This window comes from Narcine bancroftii, chromosome 4, assembly GCF_036971445.1.
Source record: "Narcine bancroftii isolate sNarBan1 chromosome 4, sNarBan1.hap1, whole genome shotgun sequence".
In the NCBI taxonomy this organism is placed as follows: Eukaryota; Metazoa; Chordata; class Chondrichthyes; order Torpediniformes; family Narcinidae; genus Narcine; species Narcine bancroftii.
Genome location: NC_091472.1, coordinates 69,598,305 through 69,618,151, shown reverse-complemented (window position 1 = coordinate 69,618,151; position 19,847 = coordinate 69,598,305). Strand labels below are relative to the sequence as shown.

The 19,847-nt window shown below is 36.6% G+C and overlaps 1 protein-coding gene across 2 annotated transcripts in view; it reads right to left on the bottom strand.

Moving 5' to 3' along the window:
• Positions 1-1,529: 1,529 nt before the first annotated feature.
• Positions 1,530-19,847, bottom strand: part of LOC138760657 (poly(A) polymerase gamma-like) — a 42,728-nt gene continuing 24,410 nt past the window's right edge. Inside the window, exons 17-24 of one of the 2 annotated variants that reach the window (XM_069931512.1) lie at positions 16,007-16,128; positions 15,742-15,923; positions 15,533-15,651; positions 15,225-15,442; positions 14,820-14,897; positions 14,058-14,114; positions 13,735-13,850; positions 1,530-2,878 (exon numbers count right to left, since the gene is read on the bottom strand). In XM_069931512.1, the coding sequence (XP_069787613.1) occupies positions 13,752-13,850; positions 14,058-14,114; positions 14,820-14,897; positions 15,225-15,442; positions 15,533-15,651; positions 15,742-15,923; positions 16,007-16,128 (875 nt within the window). In that variant the 3' untranslated portion in view covers positions 1,530-2,878; positions 13,735-13,751. Of the gene's footprint in view, positions 2,879-12,774; positions 13,851-14,057; positions 14,115-14,819; positions 14,898-15,224; positions 15,443-15,532; positions 15,652-15,741; positions 15,924-16,006; positions 16,129-19,847 lie in introns of those variants that run through there. The other variant, XM_069931511.1, reaches the window with a different exon arrangement.

Here is a 19,847-nt window from a genome sequence, read left to right as displayed (position 1 = left end):
TATTGTATATTGTGTATTTTCCACCTTTACTTTACCTCCCAAAGTGTAGTTATACTCCATTTGCGATTGTTCTGACCAAATTTACAATCTGATAATTTTCTTTATATATCCTGATATTCTTCTTTTCCAATCCACAATTTTTGTGACATATGAAAACCAACTAATGCATCCAAGTTGTTTATCTAACAGATACTAAGAATTCCAGTACTGATCCCAGTTATACACCAAAGGTCACAGCTTCAAATGACAGAAGCAACCCTTCAACATCTGTCTCCTGCTTGGATCCCACTGGCTCTAATCTTTTCAACAAGCCTTCCACTTGGGATCATGTCAAATGCAGTTCTAAAATCCAGACACATTCCCTTAATTGATACATTTAGTTACATTTTTAAACTGAAGTTAGTCAGACAAGATCTCCCAATAAAGCTATGCTGACTATCCCTGGCCAACTTTATACTGATCCTGCCATCTTTGCTCAAAAAAAAACAAACTCAAAAGTGAAATGCTCCAAAGGCAAGTATCCTCTCCAGTGTAATTCGGAAATTCCAAAAGTTCAAATTTATTGACATCACAGAAAACCCTGAGATTCTTTTCCCTGTAGACTAAGCAGAATTTCTAATTACTGGTGACTATACTGAAGAGGAAAGAAATGTAAACAACTTAATATGTCTCTGAATGAATCTGCTACTCTAAAGTCTCATGATTGAGGGATAGCAGCTCTTCCTTAACCTGGAGGTACAAATCTTGTTGCACCTGTGCCTCTTTCCTATAGCACAGTGATTGGAACACTGCACAATATTTCAGCTGTGGGCTAACCAACATTTTACAAAGTGATACCATAATCTTTCTGCTCTTGTATTCCATGGCCCAGTTAAATAAGCCTTCTTCACAATCTTTCCTAGCTGCACTGCCACCTTCAGGAATCTTGAGACTAGTACACTGAGAATCCTCTGCTCCTCACTACTGTCTCAGGCTTTACTATTTGTTATGCATGTCCTACTCTTGTTCGTCCTCCCAAAGGATTTAATTACATTTGTGATTATCCTGAACATCTTAACAAATGATCATCATCCTTTTACCAATTCGCCCAATTTTCATGCCATCTGCCAACTTGCTAATTACACCTCATACTTTCATATTGACCATTAATGCATGTAACAAATAGCAAGGGTCTCAACACTAATTCCATTGATCACAGCCTTCCAATCACACAAAAAAAAACAGCCCTCCAAAATTTGGAGGCAATTAGTCATTTTGCTCTTGATGGGATCTTGTAAAAAGCTTCATGGAAGTCCAAGTAGACCTTTGATGCCTACCCATTATCAAGTAGCACTAGGCATTGCAGCAAACAAACATGACAGTAGATAAAGTAAAAACACAAAAATGCTGTTTTATTTCTCTGCAAGGGGAAGGTTGGAGGGAATGGTAAAGACCAGGCATGGATGAATCTGGTTTTGCACCTTCATGGCCTGAATATGAAAATAGTCTTAAATGTTTCATAATTAGCTTTATTCAAAACAATTTTAAACTGTTTCAAAAATAAATGGATCACAGCAGTTTGGGATTGTTGGTACTCTCTAGAGTTAATTTAAACATTTTTGATGCTTACAAAAATAAAAAATTGCTAGCATTAATTCTATTGGCTTTACCAAGACACTTTAGCCTAAAAACTTCAAATACAGTATTTTGCAAACAAGTGAGAATTCCATTAGTTCATATTTATTCCAGTATGTCTTGTGTATGAAGACTGGGATCATTTTTAAATCAGATGTTTCCATGGATCTATATTCGTAATCTCACTGAACAGCTTGTAAATGTCCTGATTATAAAAAATAAAGGTACCAGCACTGATAACTGTCGCACACCATCTTCCGTCTGAACAACTAGAAAAAAAATCAATATTTAATTTCTAATGGTCAGCTAATCTATCCAAAAGAACCCATGCCAAGAGATTTTATTTTGCGTAATAATCTAACACTTTCTGGTCCACTTGTTTACACCCAGCAAGTTTCTTGTTCAAAGAACTTCAGTCAATTAGTCAAACATGTTAATTCTCTGATGAGATTTGAAATAGATTTTCATACAAAAATGTATAAATATAAAATAGTGAAAAGCTTGAAACTCTGGGATCCCAACCACAAAGAACTTGAAGAGTGAAAGAAAGTAAGTAGTGGGACGTCGAGGAATCAAGGGCAACAGCACAAAATTGGTACTCAGGGTGCCATATCACGAGTGCAAGAAATCCCCAGTAGATTCCAAGGAGATGCAGTGGGATTCTCCAATTGAACAAACAGATGTGAATTTGACAGACTAGGGTAATCTGTTGTTAACTGATGCACAATAGGAAAAAAGGGCACACAATCAGCCCTCCCAGTCTCTGCTGGTCAAAATGACAGCAGCCCTATACCAGTGTCCACGACTTGTAGCCCTGAGGTATTTGAGTGGCACAGTTAACAGAGTGGATAGCATAATGCTGTAACACTACCAGCGATTGGGACCAGGGTTTGAATCTCATGTTGTCTGTAAGGAATTTGTACTTTCTCCCTGTGTCTCAGTAGGTTTTCCTCCCTCCTTTTTAAATGTACCAGGGTTGTAGGTTAATTGGGCAGCGTGGACTCATGCTGTCTACATTTAAAATTCATAAATTCCAAGTTTTGGCCTCCACCACTCTTTCAAATAGCAAGTTCTAAATCTCTCCCAGCTTCCTCATCTCCTTCATTTTTTTATCCAATTACTTTAAATCTATGCTCATTCAATCCAAACGTTTCTAAAGAAAGCACAATTCTCATTGCTACAAAATTCAAGAATCAGCAACTTTTTTTCCATTGATCTCCTGTACATGCACCCTCTCTAGAACACTCAGCAGGTCAGGCAGCATCTGTGGAAGGAGAACAAATTAATGTTTCAGATCTGGAACTCAGAACACTCTAACTGTGATATAACTCACATTGTAGATATTACCAGGATGACCTCCCTGTTCTTGTATTCAGCGCTTCAACTAATAAAAGCAGGCAGTTATATACCTTATGATTGATCTATCCTGCCACCTTGACAATTTATGAACATGTATTCCATGATTCCTTTGAACTTCCACATTCAATTATCTTACCTTGCCTGGCTGGACTATTTATAATAATTGGTAAATTGATTTAATATACATTTCATAATAGATATAACAAATGCTAAACATATCAGATAGATTTGCATTTTAGTGTCAGTCACAAAATTAACCATGTAGCAGAATAGGATTACAATTGTGATTCAATTTTACTGCCATTCACCATACATTCTTGCTCCAGTAACATCATGTCCTGTGGTAATGGGATCAGAAAGAAATGGAGGCTAGAAAATGCTCATTAGAAACTGAGTGGACATAATAGGACTGAGTTCCAGGAGTACATGACCTGTACCAATTTGTGGTCCTTAGTTTGTTTTGTTTAAATGTTCTTTATCACATTCATCACTTAAATAAAACCAAAAGCACAGGTGCCACAAGTCAAATTATCCACTACAGCTAAAGATACAACAGTTGTGAAATTAGTTATCCAATTCAACTCGTGTTTATCAATTATAATCATTTGAATCGTGTTTCAGTGCAATTCCACTCTTCATATTTTTCCCATTTATTTCATTATAACTGCGCCCTCATCAATATCCCTATTTAACTCCTCTCTCTCTCTCCCCCCAACCCCCCACCCCCCAACCAACCGCACAGAAGTTGGAACTCTATACAAGATCAGACATGAATGTCAAAGAAAGGAGGCCCCTTTTCTTTTTTGCAGGATATGAAACAGTCCTTGAAATATTGCTATGCAGGTAAGAAAGAAGGTCTCTTTTCCTGTACATTCAAGCCCTAACACATGCAGAACCCAAGCATTTTAATCTTTGTGGCCACTTTTCACCTTGCTCTCATTATCCTGTGGTTCACATCCTACATTTTCTCACTATCTTTTGCTCAATTTCAAGGGACATATTATAGACAAATATTATGACAAGTCTGCAGATTTCCACAGCTATCTTGCCTACACCTCTACCCATCCTGCTTCCTCAAAGAGCACCACTCCACTCCCCCCAGTTTTTCCAGTTTCATTGTCTCTCCTCTGAATACAACTTTCCACATCAGTACTTCGAAAACAAAGTGGTCTTTTCCCTTAAACATGGTTTCCCTTACATCATAGGCCAAACTCTCAATTACATCCACTTCATTCTATATACTTTTGGTATCAGTACCTCTCCCAACCACAGCAAGGACAGGATCCTAATCCACCACACCAATCATTTTAATATGTATCCAAGTCATTTTTGCCACTTTCAATGAAATGCATCCTTTCCTTTCAAAATTCCTCTATTTTCCACCATCCAGGAGCCTGAAGTCTTTACAATGCATTTCTCCTAATTTAGCATACTGCAGTGTGCATGATATGCTTTACTCCAGCATATAAACTATGCTTAACATACTTTCATCACCCTTTCCAGAATGGCATCAACATCATTTGAATAATTTCCACATCAATGGCATCTCTATTTTTCTCACCTTTACCTACCCCCAACATTTTGTTTTCAATGTTAGATTTCCAGCATCTACTAGTTTTTCTTTTAGTACTGCTTGCAGATTTTTGTTGTATGAAGGTGGTACTAGAACTCGAAGTTTTGTTTTATTTCATATTTCCACCATCTGCAGTATTTTGGTCCTGAAGTTTATTTTTAGGTTTTTTTTTTTTAATTGCTTTTCCATTTCTTTTATGACTAAGACTAATTTTTGCACACCAGATTAAAAAAAAACCTTTTCTTTAATTCCATGTGAATTGCTCTGTAAATATTTGCTGTGAACTGCAATAAGAATATATCAACAGCTAATACCGAGAAGGCTAGTTTCTGCTTTTCCAGGTTAGTGTGATGCACTTTATGCTTCCTGTTTAAGCTTTGAAGCTGAATGAAGCTCCAAAGGAACTACCATGTGATATTCTTTTATCTAAACTGCAAAAAGTTTGAAGTAAAACACATTGCCGAGCCAGGGCAGAGATTGCTGGAGTTTGCTGATAAAGGGATAGCAAACATCAAGGAATGATGATAGATGTGGAGAGGAAGAAAAAGATGTACAGGAGGGAGAAAAAAGCTAAATGTTCGATTCAAATGATTATAATGATTGATAATTTGAAAAAGTTGAATTTAGAGTTGGATTTCGCAGTTTGTAATGTGGCTGGCTGGAAGGTGAATTTTTGTTTCTTAAACTTTCATTGTGCTTTGTCAGTATAGTACAGGAGGATACAGGCAGTTGAGTGAGAATGAGAATTAAAACAAAGGGCAACTGCAAGATCAGCATCTCCAGCTGAATGAACACATTTTGGTTTTGCAAAGATCACCAGTGCTCTTAGGGTTAGTAATATGATTGGAAGTTGCACAAATTAAAAGCTACTTCATCTGAAAAGGGGTCCCTGGAGGGGAGAAGGCAATGACTGGTAAGTGCCTCTGACAATTGCATGGAAAGGTGGTAAAGGAAGTGAACATTAATAGTGATGGAAGAATGAAAGTTCTATATTATCCTACAGAATAAAAATCATTACTCTTCCACTCGCATCTTTTAAGAGATGCTGAAAATTCCAAATGGAAGGCATAATCTTGTTTTGGGCGGAAAAAGGTGGAGATGAAGTACAGCAAGTACAACCATAGTTTAAGAACATCCATAGTTGAGGAAAGTGGTACCCAGATACTTTGCTCAAGTCTCTCTCAGAAAACTGATTTGTTACTGCACTCTTAAAGTCAGAATATTCATCTGCACATAATCCTGTACTTTGAAAAAAGACATTTTGCTCAGGCTGCATGCTAACTGATGCAAAATTTCCTACTGCTATTAAAAACATTTCCTATGTAATTTTGCAGCAGATCCAACCATTTTTCTGACATTAAAGTCACAATCCTGTCTCCATCAACAGTTGTGAATCATTCCTTTGCACTCAAGAGCAAGGCATTCACTAGTTGCCTAATTCTTTTCATGATTCTGCAAGCCTTGAGCCAATGGAACTGCAAAAATGTTACAATGTAAACTATTAAGAGCAACTGAAGACTCCAACTGTGTAGGTCCCATCCAGTGATGTAGCAGAATACAAGTCGCAGGATCAGATGAAGTTCTTCTGTATTATTACCATATATCTTAAGATTCAATTAACTCGCCACTTATGGAACCAGGTTATATAAAACTGTTAATTGAGCTTACTCATACAAAATTTTAAATCTCTACTTTTCACAATGTCTTTTACTGCCTGTGTTGTGTTCAGGGATAGCTTGTAAAGTTTAACAAAGTAAAAATCCAAGTTGTTTGTGATCCCATGCACTGTGAAGCCATTGATTTCGACCAATTAAAATATGGAGATCCTCACTTGAAAACTAAGTAACTTGTCATATATAATTTACAGTAAACAAACAAAATTTTAAATTCAAGTCATTTGGAACTTCCCAGCTGGATTATTAATGTTGGAGATTTAATGTTCATGACATCTCAACAGTTTGAGAAACAGTAAAATATCAGTGCTTAGTATTTTGACTAGATTTCAAAACAGTACAACACAAACTTCTTATTTCGGTCCATTTCCATGCTTTGGATGAACTAAAGCACTACACCTATATTTGAGTACCTTCCCATTTAGTAATAACTGCAAAAGGCCCATGACCTGAAATCATATGGTGGAGACTATTAAAGTCAGAATGACTAAAACACAATGGAATATCTAATTCACTCTCCAGATGTGCAAACACAATTGCTGAATTATGTAGAAATAAAAGCATTTAAAATTTTACAATTAAAAATATCAAAGGTCAAAATTTAGGTATGATGTCCTGATGATAATATTCACTATTCCAGCAATCTGCAAACTGTCCAGATAGGTGATACCGAATTCCCATTGATTATTGAGGGGCGTATAGTACAATTCCAAAGTGATCATCCCCTTCTCATTTCTAATTTCCATCCACAGAACCTCAATGGACATACCTGTAAGAATATCTTAATTCAAAAATAAAGGTGTTTTATTGTTTCACAATGCAATTTTAACCACAATTCTGATTTCATCATGATTAACTGTAATTGAATTGGAAAGTGTTTCAATTTAGCGATTTTCTGTGAGTTCTGAGCTTCCAGAGATAATCAACATGTATGTTGCTTGCCATCTACTAAATTGGTTTCACCATTTATTATATACTCTTGTTATTTTTTTTTTTTTAAAGTTATAGAAAAATCTGTCAAGGTTATGTGGCTTATCTCTCAATTAGCCATGTTTTTAAAAGGAAAATGAAGTCACTAATATTACAATAAGTATAGTACAACTGATTATCCAAAATGGTCAGGACCAGGCCTATTTCAGATAAACGATATTTTCGAATAACTGGTCATTTTTTAAAAACAGCCCAGTAGCAACAGCAATTCACTTGTAACCGTCTTTAAACAACAACTACAAGGGAAGGCTATTAAAGCATTAAATAATGTTTCATTCTCACCAAAAAACAACCTGAACAAAATAAATAAGATAAATCCAGCACCAAAACCTCAAAATTCTACTCAGAGGCTTTTCAACATTTCTTTCAACCTGTGATGTCAATGCGACTCCAAAAAAAAATTTGGATAACGGAGGATTTCTGATTGTTTTGGATATCCTCAATTATCTCAAAATTTTCAGAGGTGCAATGACATAATTTTGGCTTCAAATATTTTGGATAAATGAGGATTTCTGATCTTTCTGAAATCCTCAAATTATCCAAAAAAAATTTTCCGGGGCCAAACAGATGTCACTTCTGGGTCCCAAATTTTTTTTTGATAACTGAAGATTTTGGATGATCGGAGTTGTACTGTATACTCTTTTGGATACTATTGGGGACAAGTTGTAGTGTTTAGATGTTTGGCACAAAGTCTTACCCTTCAGCACAGAAGGGAAGGATGGGGGAAAGGAGAGTTATAGTGATTGGGGATTGATAGTGAGGGAAACAGAGAGTTTGTCAACGAGATTGAGATAACTGGATGGTATGTTGCCTCCCAAGTGTCAGCGACAGACACATCTCAGATCGCATCCACAGCATTCTCAAGCAGGAGGGTCTGCAACTAGATTTCATGGTCCATTTTGGTACCAATGACAGATAGGAAAAGGGATGAGGTCCTGAAGAGGGAATTATAGGGAGTAAGGAAGAAACCTAAAAAGCAGGATCAAGGATGGCAAATTGCTGGATTGCTACCAGTGCCACAAGACACTGAGTGCAGGAATAGCAAGTTGTGGCTGAAGAGTTGGTGCAGGGAGCACAGTTTCAGATTCATAGATCGTTGGGATTTCTTCTGGCGAAGGTATGACCTGTGCAAAAAGGAGTGGTTGAATCTGAACTGAAGGGGTACTAATATCCTGGTTTGCTAGATTAATTTGGGAGGGTTTAAACTAGATTGGCAGGGGGATGGGAACAAGAATGGTGAAGAGGACAGAGGATGCACAAGTAGAACACTGTGTAGTGAGATTGTGAGTAGCTTAGGATTTCACTTGGAGCACTTTGGAAACAAAATTGAAAAGGGTGATGAATATAGCATTGAAGGTATTGTAATTAAATGCATACAGTACAAGAACTAAAGCTGATGATCTTACAGTGCAGCTGGAAGTTGGCAGGCATGACATTGTGGCCATTACAGAACCTTGGGTGAAAGATGACCGCAGCTGGGTACTAAACATCCTTAGAGTATTAGAGGGAGAGGAAGGTTGGCAGAGAGAGAGAGTGGATGGTCCTGATGGTTAAAAATTGAATTCAATCTTTGGAGAGAAAAAAAATTGGATCAGAAGATTTAGAAGCTCAATGGATAGGAGCAAGAAACTGCAAGGGAAAAAATACCCTGATGGGAGTTGCATATACATCTCCAAACAATAGTCAGGATTTAGCATGCAAAAAGGGCAATGTTATAATAGTCATGGGGGATTTCAACATTCAGGTTGATTGGGAAAACCAGGTTGGTATTGGTTCCAAAGAGAAGGAATGCTTGTGGCTGAGTGACCAAGGAAATGGCAATTCTGGATTTAGCATTGTGTAATGAGCCAGAGTTAATAAGGAAACTGAAGATAAGGGAACCCTTAGGAGGCAGTGATGATTTTACTCTGCAGTTTGAAGGAAAACTAAAACTAAAGGTGACAGAATACCAGTGGAATAAAGGGGACTACAGAGGTACAAGAGAGGAACTTTTAAAAAGTTCACCCTAGGCACACCAGCAGAGATGACAGCAGAGCAGCAATGACTGGGGTTTCTGCAAGAAATAAGGAAGATGGACAGGTGTATTAAAAAAAGTTAAGTGGAAAAGTAACAAATGTAGTTGACAAGAGAAGTCAAAGCCAAAGTAAAAGCAAAAGAAAAGGCATACAAGGAAGCAAAAATTAGTGGGAAGTTAAAGGACTGGGAAACTTTCAGGTCATTACAAAAAAGAGGAAATTTTAAACAAAGCAAGCAAATAATATCCAATAGGATATTAAAAGATTTGTTAAGTATATTAAAAGTTTTAAAAAAGTCAAGAGTAAATACAGGACTGATAGAAAAAGCAAGAGATATTGTAATGGGAGATAAGGAGATAGCAGAGGATTTTACAAGTATTTTGCATCAGTCTTCACTATGGAAGACATTGGGAATATACCAGACTTTCATGCATGTCAGGGAAGAGAGGCAAGTGCAGCCACCATCACCAGAGAGGTGGTATTTGGGAAGCTGAAAGTTCTAAGGGTAAATAAGTCTGAACCAGATGGGCTGCACCCTCAGGTTCTGAAATAAGTAGCTATAGAGATTGTGAAGGCATGAGTTATGATCTTCCAAGAATCAATAGATTCTGGCATTGTTCCAGATAACTGGAAAATTACAAAGATCACTTTGCTGTTTAAAAAGCGAGGAAGGGAAGCAGCAAAAAGGAAATTATATAATGTTAGCTTAACATTAGTCGATGGGAAGTTAAGAGACAATTGTCAAAGATGAAGTTGTGGAGTACTAGAAAGAGCACAAGAGAGGCCAAAGTCAGCATTGTTTCATTTAGGAAAAATCTTGCCAGACAAATCTATTAGAATTTTTTTGAGGCAGCTAGATAAAGGACATTCAGTGGATGTTCAACATTTGGATTTTCAAAAGGCATTTAACAAGGTGCTAGACATGAGACTTCTTAACAAGATGAGAGCCTATGGAATTACAGGAAAGATTCTAGCATGGGTAAACATTGGCTGATCGCAGGAAAAGTGTGGGAAATCAGAATCCTATTTTGGTTGGCTACCAGTTATCAGTGGTCAAAACTGGGGGCATTATTTTTACATTGTATGTTAATGATTTGGATTGCATATTAAATGCTTTGTTGTCAAGTTTGCAGACGATACAAAAATAGGTGGAGGGGCAGAGAGACTTAGATAAATTAGGAGAATGCAATTTCATTCACTGCTTTTTTGCCCAATGTTGAAAAGTATACTGTTACAAGCCCAGAGGACTCCAAAACCCAGCAGCAATTAGAAATTCACAAAGACCATGGTTACTTAAACAGAAGTTGCTTTTAATTTTCTTTAAGCATAAAAACAGGATTAAACTTTAACTTATTACTATTAACTTAACCCCCTTTTAATTCTAAGCACACGTGTATGTAATGTGTACATGTTCAGGTAAGTTCTTTGATTCACAGTCCAATCATTCGCTTTTCCAGTTAACCGGTATCAGGTAATTCTCATACTGTGCAAAGAATTTGACATTAATGAATCTCCACCATGCTCTGGTGGTTAAAGTTAAATGGTTACCTCTCAGGAAGGTTCTTGTTGGTTTCTGAGAGATATTTGTTGCTCGTTGGACACACACAAACTGATTTCCTCCAATGAATCACTTCAGTGCCTTGCCAAAGAAACTTTCCCCATCATGGGTTTTCCAAATGATAACCTCTTCCAGGTCACCAGAGATCCTCTTGTTTCCCTTATTTCAGGAGAAACACTCTAGCCAGCAATTTCTTCTTGTAAGAACTACAAGGGTTTTGAATAGGCTGAACTCAGAACTCACAACCAGTCTTCAAAATTAGGGTTTTCAACAAGACTGCCAGCTTGCCATGTTGCAGGCTCAACTGCTCCTGTAGAACAGACTTCTCTCTCCCCCTCTCCGAGGAGAATCTTGTTTGTCCTTGCCTTGCTCTGCTTGTCAAAACCAGGACCCCTCTCAAGGATCCAAACTCAATCTTTGAAAGATCTTTAACAGCACTTGAGCAGGGACTTTTCAATTTGCACCTGCTTTTGAAATTCTTTCTAACCAGTTCCACTGTCTCTGTAAAGTCAAGAAGCCTGGATGTCTGGCTTCAGCAAGGCTCTTGCATTTTAAATGAGATGTGAAGTGCAAGTATCAGTTTGTGAAGTCACCTACACTAAACCCCCAGAATCTCTTTTAAAAACATTTATATATAACCATATTTATATACAATACAGTCAGAGAAGGAATGAAAGTGCAAACTTTATTTAGAGGGGGAGAAAATTCAGAAGTGTAAAAGAGACTCACAAGCCCCCGTGTAAAAGTGACTCACGAGCCCCTGTGTAGGATACTCTTTTTCTTTCCACTCACATACCACTTTAAGCAATCCCTTACTAATCACAGAGCACCTATGGCTTAGGGATTACTTAAAGTGGTATGAGAGTGGAAAGAAAAAGTTTTGAGAACCACTGCCCTAAAGGTTAACCTCCAGGATGAGTTGGTGATGAAGGCGGCAAATGCAAAGTTGCCACAAATATCTAGAGGAAAAGAATCCAAGAGTAGGAATGTGATGTTGAGATTTTATAAGACACTGGTCAATCCCCATTTGGAGTATATGGTACAGTTTTGGGCCTTTTTTTAAAAAAAGAACAGGTGTGCTGGCATTGGAGAGGGTTCAGAAAAGAATCACAAGATTAATTCCTGAAATAAAGAGATTAGCATATCAAGGTATGAAAGTTTATGGGGAGAAGGCACAAGAGTGGGGCGGAGTGAGGGAATGGATCAGCTAATGATGGAATAGTGAAGTGGACTCGATCAGGCGAATGACCTACTTATATTCCTACATCTTAATCTTATAATAGATCTCTGTAATTAATGCAATTATATTCAAATTGCAGCCAGCTACCTCAGGCCCACAAGCAGAGCATGCATCTTTTCTATTCAGCAATACTTGTTTCTTTTCAGCTAGAGGATTTCTCAAGTCTTGGGAAACGGAGTAATTAAAAGGGAAGCAGTCAGGATGAAAATAAATATGCAACTTCATTACAAGTGACCAACTTGCCAGAAGGGATTTCTTACTTATCTATAATCTTGTACATTACTTGATTATGAAGAGATTTTATGAATTGTTGTCGTATTTATAAAAATATTTCCTTCGATACTAGATTACTCTATAAATATGGTATGTTGTGCAGTAAATGAAACATTTTGCATGCTCTGGCATTGGCCTGCAAGATGAAGTCACTGGAGTAGTTTTCTATGAATGTTGTTTTGGTACAGATTCCAAAGTCATTGTTACTAACGAGCTGGTTCTCAGAGTCAACACTTAAATTTGGTTCTCTTGTCCCAGTTTGGACTCAAAACAGACTTCTAATTTGTATTCCATTAAAAAAAAAATTGCCATCAAATTCAACCAAGTGAAGAGGATTGGAAAGAGTTCAAAACAAAACTCGCAATGTTAATGGAGACAAAGGTTGAAATCTCCAGGCTAAGTTCCAATAATAAATTTCACAATACCAAATCAGCAATACACAAAAGATACCAAGTTTTCCAAAAAAATTTACTCTTTTTTTTAATACAGTAAATACAAAAATATTCTTTCAAATACATATGGATTTTCGGTCTACAAAACAATCAACTGAGTGCACTGGAAAATGTATATCACAACGACAATGTAAGTTACAGCAGAAAAAAGCAGACATTTTTAGGCAATTACTAATTTTTTTCTTTCTGCTTTGGGCAATTAAATGTAGTGCTAAATACACATACACTTGAAATAGCAGACTTGTCACTGTCCAGTTTTAGCCACTGAAACAGTGATTAGCATTTTGAAGTAATCAAAAAAACAGTTTGTAAATGGTTTCCTGAAGTGATGCAATTCTGCAACTGCAAAGATTTTAACCTCTAAACCCAATACCAACGAACTAAAATAGGCTACTTTTTTTTTGTGTTTTTTTTGTTATGTACACAAAACATGGACCAGGGTATAGGGGAATGGGGTGTGGAGAGTGGAAGGGGCATAGGGAAAAATGCACAGGACAATATTATTTTTGTTATTTTACAGTTATTAAAATTACACCAGCCTTCTGAAGAGAACTGTCAATGCAATACTGATTTTTCAATAAAAGGCTGTTCACAAGTATTTACACACAAAGAATGCAATGCATGATTCAGGGCATCAAAGAAACATGTCCAGAGACACTTGCTGATCTAGGAAGCCAGAAACTATTCCACCTATTTAAGGCTTTATTTTTCTTCCTTCCTTTCTCATTTAAGGCCTCAATTTCATGGGCATTGGTTAACTAGCAGAGACAAATCACTACAATGCCTTAAAGTGGAAACCAACATACAATTCTGGTCTTCCTACTTGCATCTGCTCTGCAAGGTATAGTAGAGTAGTCTTGGCCAACCCAATTTTTGGCTTCAACGCCAAGTCAGGGCAATAAATAGAGCAGTTTTCTTTTTTCATTTCAGGGTAACTGTTCACAAAACTCAAACGATATGCTAGAATGGTTCAAGAATTACATTTACCTGACAAGACAGTGTTGTTACCGATTAAGGGTTAGTCTGATGGAATTTTTTATGACTCGTATGCTACTCGTGGGTACAGGAGAAGATACATCTGGCAGTTCCTTGCTGGGTAGTCTCTGTAAGAAAAGCAGCACCAAAAACAAGGACAGATAGAAACAGGTTACACTGTACTTAATAATGAATTCTAGAAATACAAGAGGAATTTTAATTTTAATTAAAATTTTTTTTTAGTTTCCGTAAGAATCCGCAATATTTTGTTTTGAATGCAGACCTTACTCGAAGTATCAATGTTCCTGTGAAGAAAGAGATTTAATAGGTAGTACCTGTGATCTTGTGTCAATTGTTGGAATGGGCATGGATTTCACTTCTTCGTGGTTGTCCTGTTACATACAAACAGTTAAATCAATTGAAGCAAAATAAATTTCACAGAGACAGATGGGTGTAGTGCCCTCAAATTCCCAATATGAAAAAAATTGCCAATTATAATTTTTAAATGTTAATGCATTTATTATTTTTAATTCTAAACTGCAAAGAGTTAAACAAGACATTTTAAGTGAGCTGAATATCTACTGATGTACTCTTATGTACTCCAGTTATTTGGTGGGTTTCAACTCAGCTTTCAAACAGTCAACCAGCACATCCTCTTCCCAGGGGCAAAAAGTGGCAAAGAGAAAAGTGCACAGAAATGTCATTCAATTCTTGCTGATAATTTTACTACACCAAGAATTAATCTCTAGGCATATTCAAACTTTGAAATCATAAACACAGTGGTTCAGACTACAAAATTAACTGAAAGTGTATCATCTTGCACTTTCATGAAGAACACATGTAGAGTCAATAGACCCTTTTCCAGCATGTCCCAAATTTGTCAAGTATTCAAGACAGATAATGGACTAATATTTCTGAAATAAAATGTTGGCTGAGGGATTTTAATTTACACATGCACATAGAATTAAAATAAATAGATACATTGACTGATAATTCACCTGTTCCATAAGTAAAATTATTCAATTGTAGGTGCAATTGAATTATTATTTATTAGCCAGTGGGAAATGTGATCAACCTTCAGCTGTAATTACCACTACCTGTCCATCTTTATGTCCGTCCTCTTCATTTGAATGAGGTGGATTGAATACAGAATCATTTGGCTCAATAGCACACATCTACATGGACAGGAAAACAAAATATCAATAATCCAGAATATCATCTAAATATTAAAAAAGAACTAAATTAAAAAATCATGGTAAGATCATGAGCGTTGATACTGCAGCTCCAAGGATGGGATCCAAAAAATATAGCATTGCACATTTATTACCACATGGAAATAAATGATAAAAGCCATGCGTAAAGATGCAAACATAATTGAAATTTAAATCATCTAATTAACTATGTAGAGCATTTTTTCTCCCATAACATTTTTATGTGCAGATTTATAAAACAATGAATATTTGTATTAAAATTGATATATTGATCCATCTTAAAATATTTACCAATGGGAGGTCTTTCAGCCGTTTTGGAGATTCTTCCAATGTAGGAGAATGAGGTCTTTTTGAAGCTGAGCTGTTTGGACTAGGATTTAACTTGGTCCCATTTGGCAGTGGCTGATTACATGAAGATGTTATACGAGGAATCACACTTCGTCCAACAACAGTGGGAATGGTACAGACCACCTGAGAAGGGGGATTTGCAGTGGTTCCCAGATCATAGTCTAGATGCAAAAATAAAGCAAATTATGATTATAAAGTCAAATACATAAATCCTGTAAATCATGCTTATATTAAAAAAAAAATCGACATACTTGCACCAATAACAGGTATAGATTTCCCTTCGCAAAAGTGAGTTTCTGGAGAAGCAGATTCATGAGGTGTTAGTTTTGTTACATCTGAAGTTTTTATTTTCACTGGAGAAACACTGTTTCTAATGAAGAAATAGAAAAGTTTAATTGTAGTAACTACACTGTATAGAATACCTGAGCACAGAACAAGTCTGACATTATGTTTTACATACTCTTGCAAATCCCCTGTTCCTGGAGTATTTGGTTTGGAAGACTTTTGCAACATCACAGGAGAACCAAATGGAGTGCCAATATCAGTGTCTCTTGAACTATCCAAAGTATTTCCTTCTAAAGATGTACGATTTAGGTTACTGGCACTTCCTGTAGAGTTTCGATTAATGTCAGGTATACTTTGCTGAAAGACAAATGGAAATAATTTTAAAATCTCTCACATGTAGCAAAGGGCCAAATAAATTCAATATAGTTGTCCACAATTACCTTCTTTTTCTTTTGTAGAATTTCAGCTGGCAAATACTGATGAAGTTGCTTTTTTTTGACATGTGTAGCTTCTATTCTCATCTTTTCTTTCAGCATGTTAATATTGTTTGCTTGTCTATACACTGCAATACAAACCAAAACTGTTACAAGACAAAAGCAAAGATACTTAGTAGATTAAAAAAATGAGAGAGGTAGTTTGTAGAATTTGACATAATAGTATCTGATCAATACATTATTTAAAAAATTGAAATCTATACACATAAAGCAGTTTTTAAAAAACTTCTGTGCTTTGTTTGGAAAGTTATTAAATTGAAATATTCATTAATTTACATCTCAGATTAAATTTGCAAACCTAATTTTTCCAATAATGCAAACCAAGTGACAACAGAAATATAAAATGCTGAATAATCTGCATCTAGACTGCTTGGAGCTAGATTTATAACTGTTAGAAATGGATGGTAGCTTATTCATTTTAATGCAGAATGCATTTAAGAAGTTTTGCAAAAAATATTCAATTTGATTGTTGATAAAACCTCAGATGTTCAGGAAGCATCTGTGGAAAGAGCATCAGTTAATGTTTCAGGTCAAAGCCTCTATCAGAAATGATGTTAATTTCCTAGCTTGGTGATGATTGCTGAAGGGAATACACAGTATCACAAGCAGCAGATTGTCAAAGAATATTTTTTTGTACTTTTATCTCAAGGATGCCACATTTTGAATTGGTAAGTCTGCACTCATTTTATCTCATGAAGCCCAAAGCCAGTGTTACCCAGTGCATTAAGTAGTAAGAATATGGGATCAACTTCATAATAATTAAATAGATAAAGTTGGACTTTGGCTTGTGTTGGTTCTCCCACACCTGTTTTGAGCCCAATCTGGTAGCTGTGCCCCTTAGGATTCAGCCTTGGTGTACACCAAAATCCTCCAATTTAGAAGCAATACCTTCTTTTCAAATTAATTAGATGAGAAGGCAGTAATCAGAAGGCTTGCAATCCATATTTTTAAGCTACAAGAGTTTTGAATCAATGCAAGGTCTCCTAGTGCCACCTGCACCAGATTGTATACCACTCTGCTGATACATCTGATGTGTGCCATATTCATGGGACAGGGTGATATTGGGAGTTGTTGAGAGTTTATCTCATGGGTTAAAAGGTCTGATTCTACCAGTAATGACTTTTAGGATACTGTTGGTCAAATTTACAGGTTAGCTTTTACTTTCCCACTTTAATCACATGCTTGGATGTGTTTAGTAGTCCCAGGATCTTTGGAATTGCCTGTGCTCTAGTCACATTCAAGCTGTTAACCAATCTTGTCTTTGTTTAATTTCTTTTATTTTGTGCAAGCAAACAGCCTGCTAGTCACTTCAGGGGTCAACTAAGAGTGTATAAGGATGCCAGTTTTCCTTTTTTTGAAATAATAAATAAATGTAAGAGTCTCATAGGTTTCTTTGAGAAACCATTGAATCAATTGTCCAGCTAATGTGCTGGCAGTAGAACTCCAGCAAATAATTTGTTGCTCCAGATTCTAGCATCAGCAGTCTCCTGTGTCTCTCCAATCTTTATGCCACCATTTTTATTGCTCAACTATTTTAAATAACTTCCCCTGTCCCTCACAGTATCATACTGTTCTTTTAATCAAGGTGTCTGCAGCAATTCAGAACTATTGCAGGAAAGGTGGAATGCACTGCCGAAATGACAACCCTACTAAAATAAAAGGAATAAAAAAAGTCTTGCTAAACAGTTTAAAAACAAATCAATAATTTAAAAACATTCAGGGAAACATTTACATAATCACTGCTCAAAACTGGTCTCTGCATTTAGTTTACAGTAGCAACGGTTGAATAATACAACAATTAAAGTGGAAAGGGAACCTATTTAGATGCCATTTTTCAATGACAAATGGTAAGCATAAACAAACTTTAATGCACACCTTTTAAAATATTACTGTTAAATATAACTAACCTGAAAAATATTGCACAAATGATGAAAGTTAAGGCACTATTTTGCTAATGCTTAATACAAACTATCCTGATTACTGTAGGCAAAGTAATACTTAAAAATCAGGGCCAAGCTGAAAGAAAACCTGTACAAAAAGGCACCTGAAAGACACATCGCTACTTCGCACTGACCTTATTTGAAGATCTGGTCTTTGACTACACACTTGTGGTAAATGAAAAGCAGAACTAATAATCAACATGGGAGGTACTAATTAGACATAGGAAATTCTCAAATAATCTATACCCAGTTTTTAAAGAGTTCATGCACTTCCCAGAGTTTTATGAAGTCGGTGGCCTATGAATGGGCAACAATCAATCTTCTCTTGGGGAATAAAGCTTGGAAAACAACCAAAGTGCCAGAGGCGGAGCAATTTGGGACCAGAGATCACAATTCTATTTCTTTTTAAAATAGTTATGGAAAAGGATAGGACTGGTCTACATTAAAATCCTGAATTTTGGGGGAGGATGGGGGTGGCAGGGGAAGAGAAAGAGATCAATTTTAAATGGTAGAGGCTGTTTGTAGATAAAGGGACAAAGTTCATGCTAGAATGAAGGACAAGGCTGACGGGAGTAAGGAACACTAGATAACCAGAAATATTGAGGCTCTGGTCAAGAAAATAAGAGGGCATATATCACGTAAAGGAAGCTGGATTGTGAATTCCTTATAGGGGACATGAGACAACTTTGGCAGATCAGGTAAAGAATACAAGTGATTCTTCAAGCACATTTAAGGGCAAGAGTGTAACTAGGGAGAGAATAGAGCCCCTTCAGGATCAACATGATAATCCATGTGTGGAGCAACAGAGATGGGAAAGATCCTTAATAAATACTTCTCATCTGTATTTACATGGAGAAAGCCAAGGGTGCTGGGGAACTCAAAGTAAACAGCAATGTCTTAGGGAATCCAAATTCAAGAAGAGGATGTGGGAAGCCAGGGAAGAAATTCTGGAGTACTGGCAAGGATATTTGTACCATTAACCATGTGTGAAATGCCAGGAAATTAGAGGATGCCAAATGTTGTGCCTTTATTTAAGAAAGGCAGCAAGGACAAGGTGGGAACTGCAGGCCAATGAGCTAAATACAAATTGTGGGTAGGTTGCTGGAGGACATACTGAGAAATAGAATATAAAGCATTTGAAAAGGCAAAGACTCATTAGGGATAGTCAGAATGGCTTTATGAGAGAAATAGTGTTTCAAAAATTTGATTTAGTTTTTTTGAAGAGGTGACAAAGAATTGACAAATGCAGGACTTTGCAGATTGTCTGGGTGGACTTTAGCAAGGTCTTTGATAAGGTTGGCCAGACTAGAAGGTTATATCACAGGATCTACCAATTAGATTTTTTAAAAATAAACTTGTTGGAGTCAGGTGGTAATGGAGAACAGTTTTACAGATTCATGACCTGTGACCAAAGTTGTGCCACATATGCCAGATTCTGTTACTTGCTATTTATATTAATGATATGAATGAGAATGTCAGTGGCATGATTAGCAAGTTTGCAGATGCTATTAAAATTGGTGGTATAGCGGTGCAGCTGACGTGGACATTACCCCTCCATAAATCTTCGTCCGCGAAGCCAAGCCAAAGATACTGGGCAAGTGTGCTGTGGAGTGACAGATCAAGTTGAATTCAGAAAAATGTGAGATGTTGCATTTTGGCAAGTAAAACCAAGGCAGGACATACACAGAAAATGGTATTGCCCTGGAAAGCATTGTAAAACAAACAGTCCTATATGTAGAGGTATACAATTTCCTCAAAGTGGTGACAGAGATAGACATGGTAGTCAAGATAGTGTTTGGCATGCTTGCCTTCGTCAGTGAGTACACGGAGTAAAAAGGTGTCAGCTG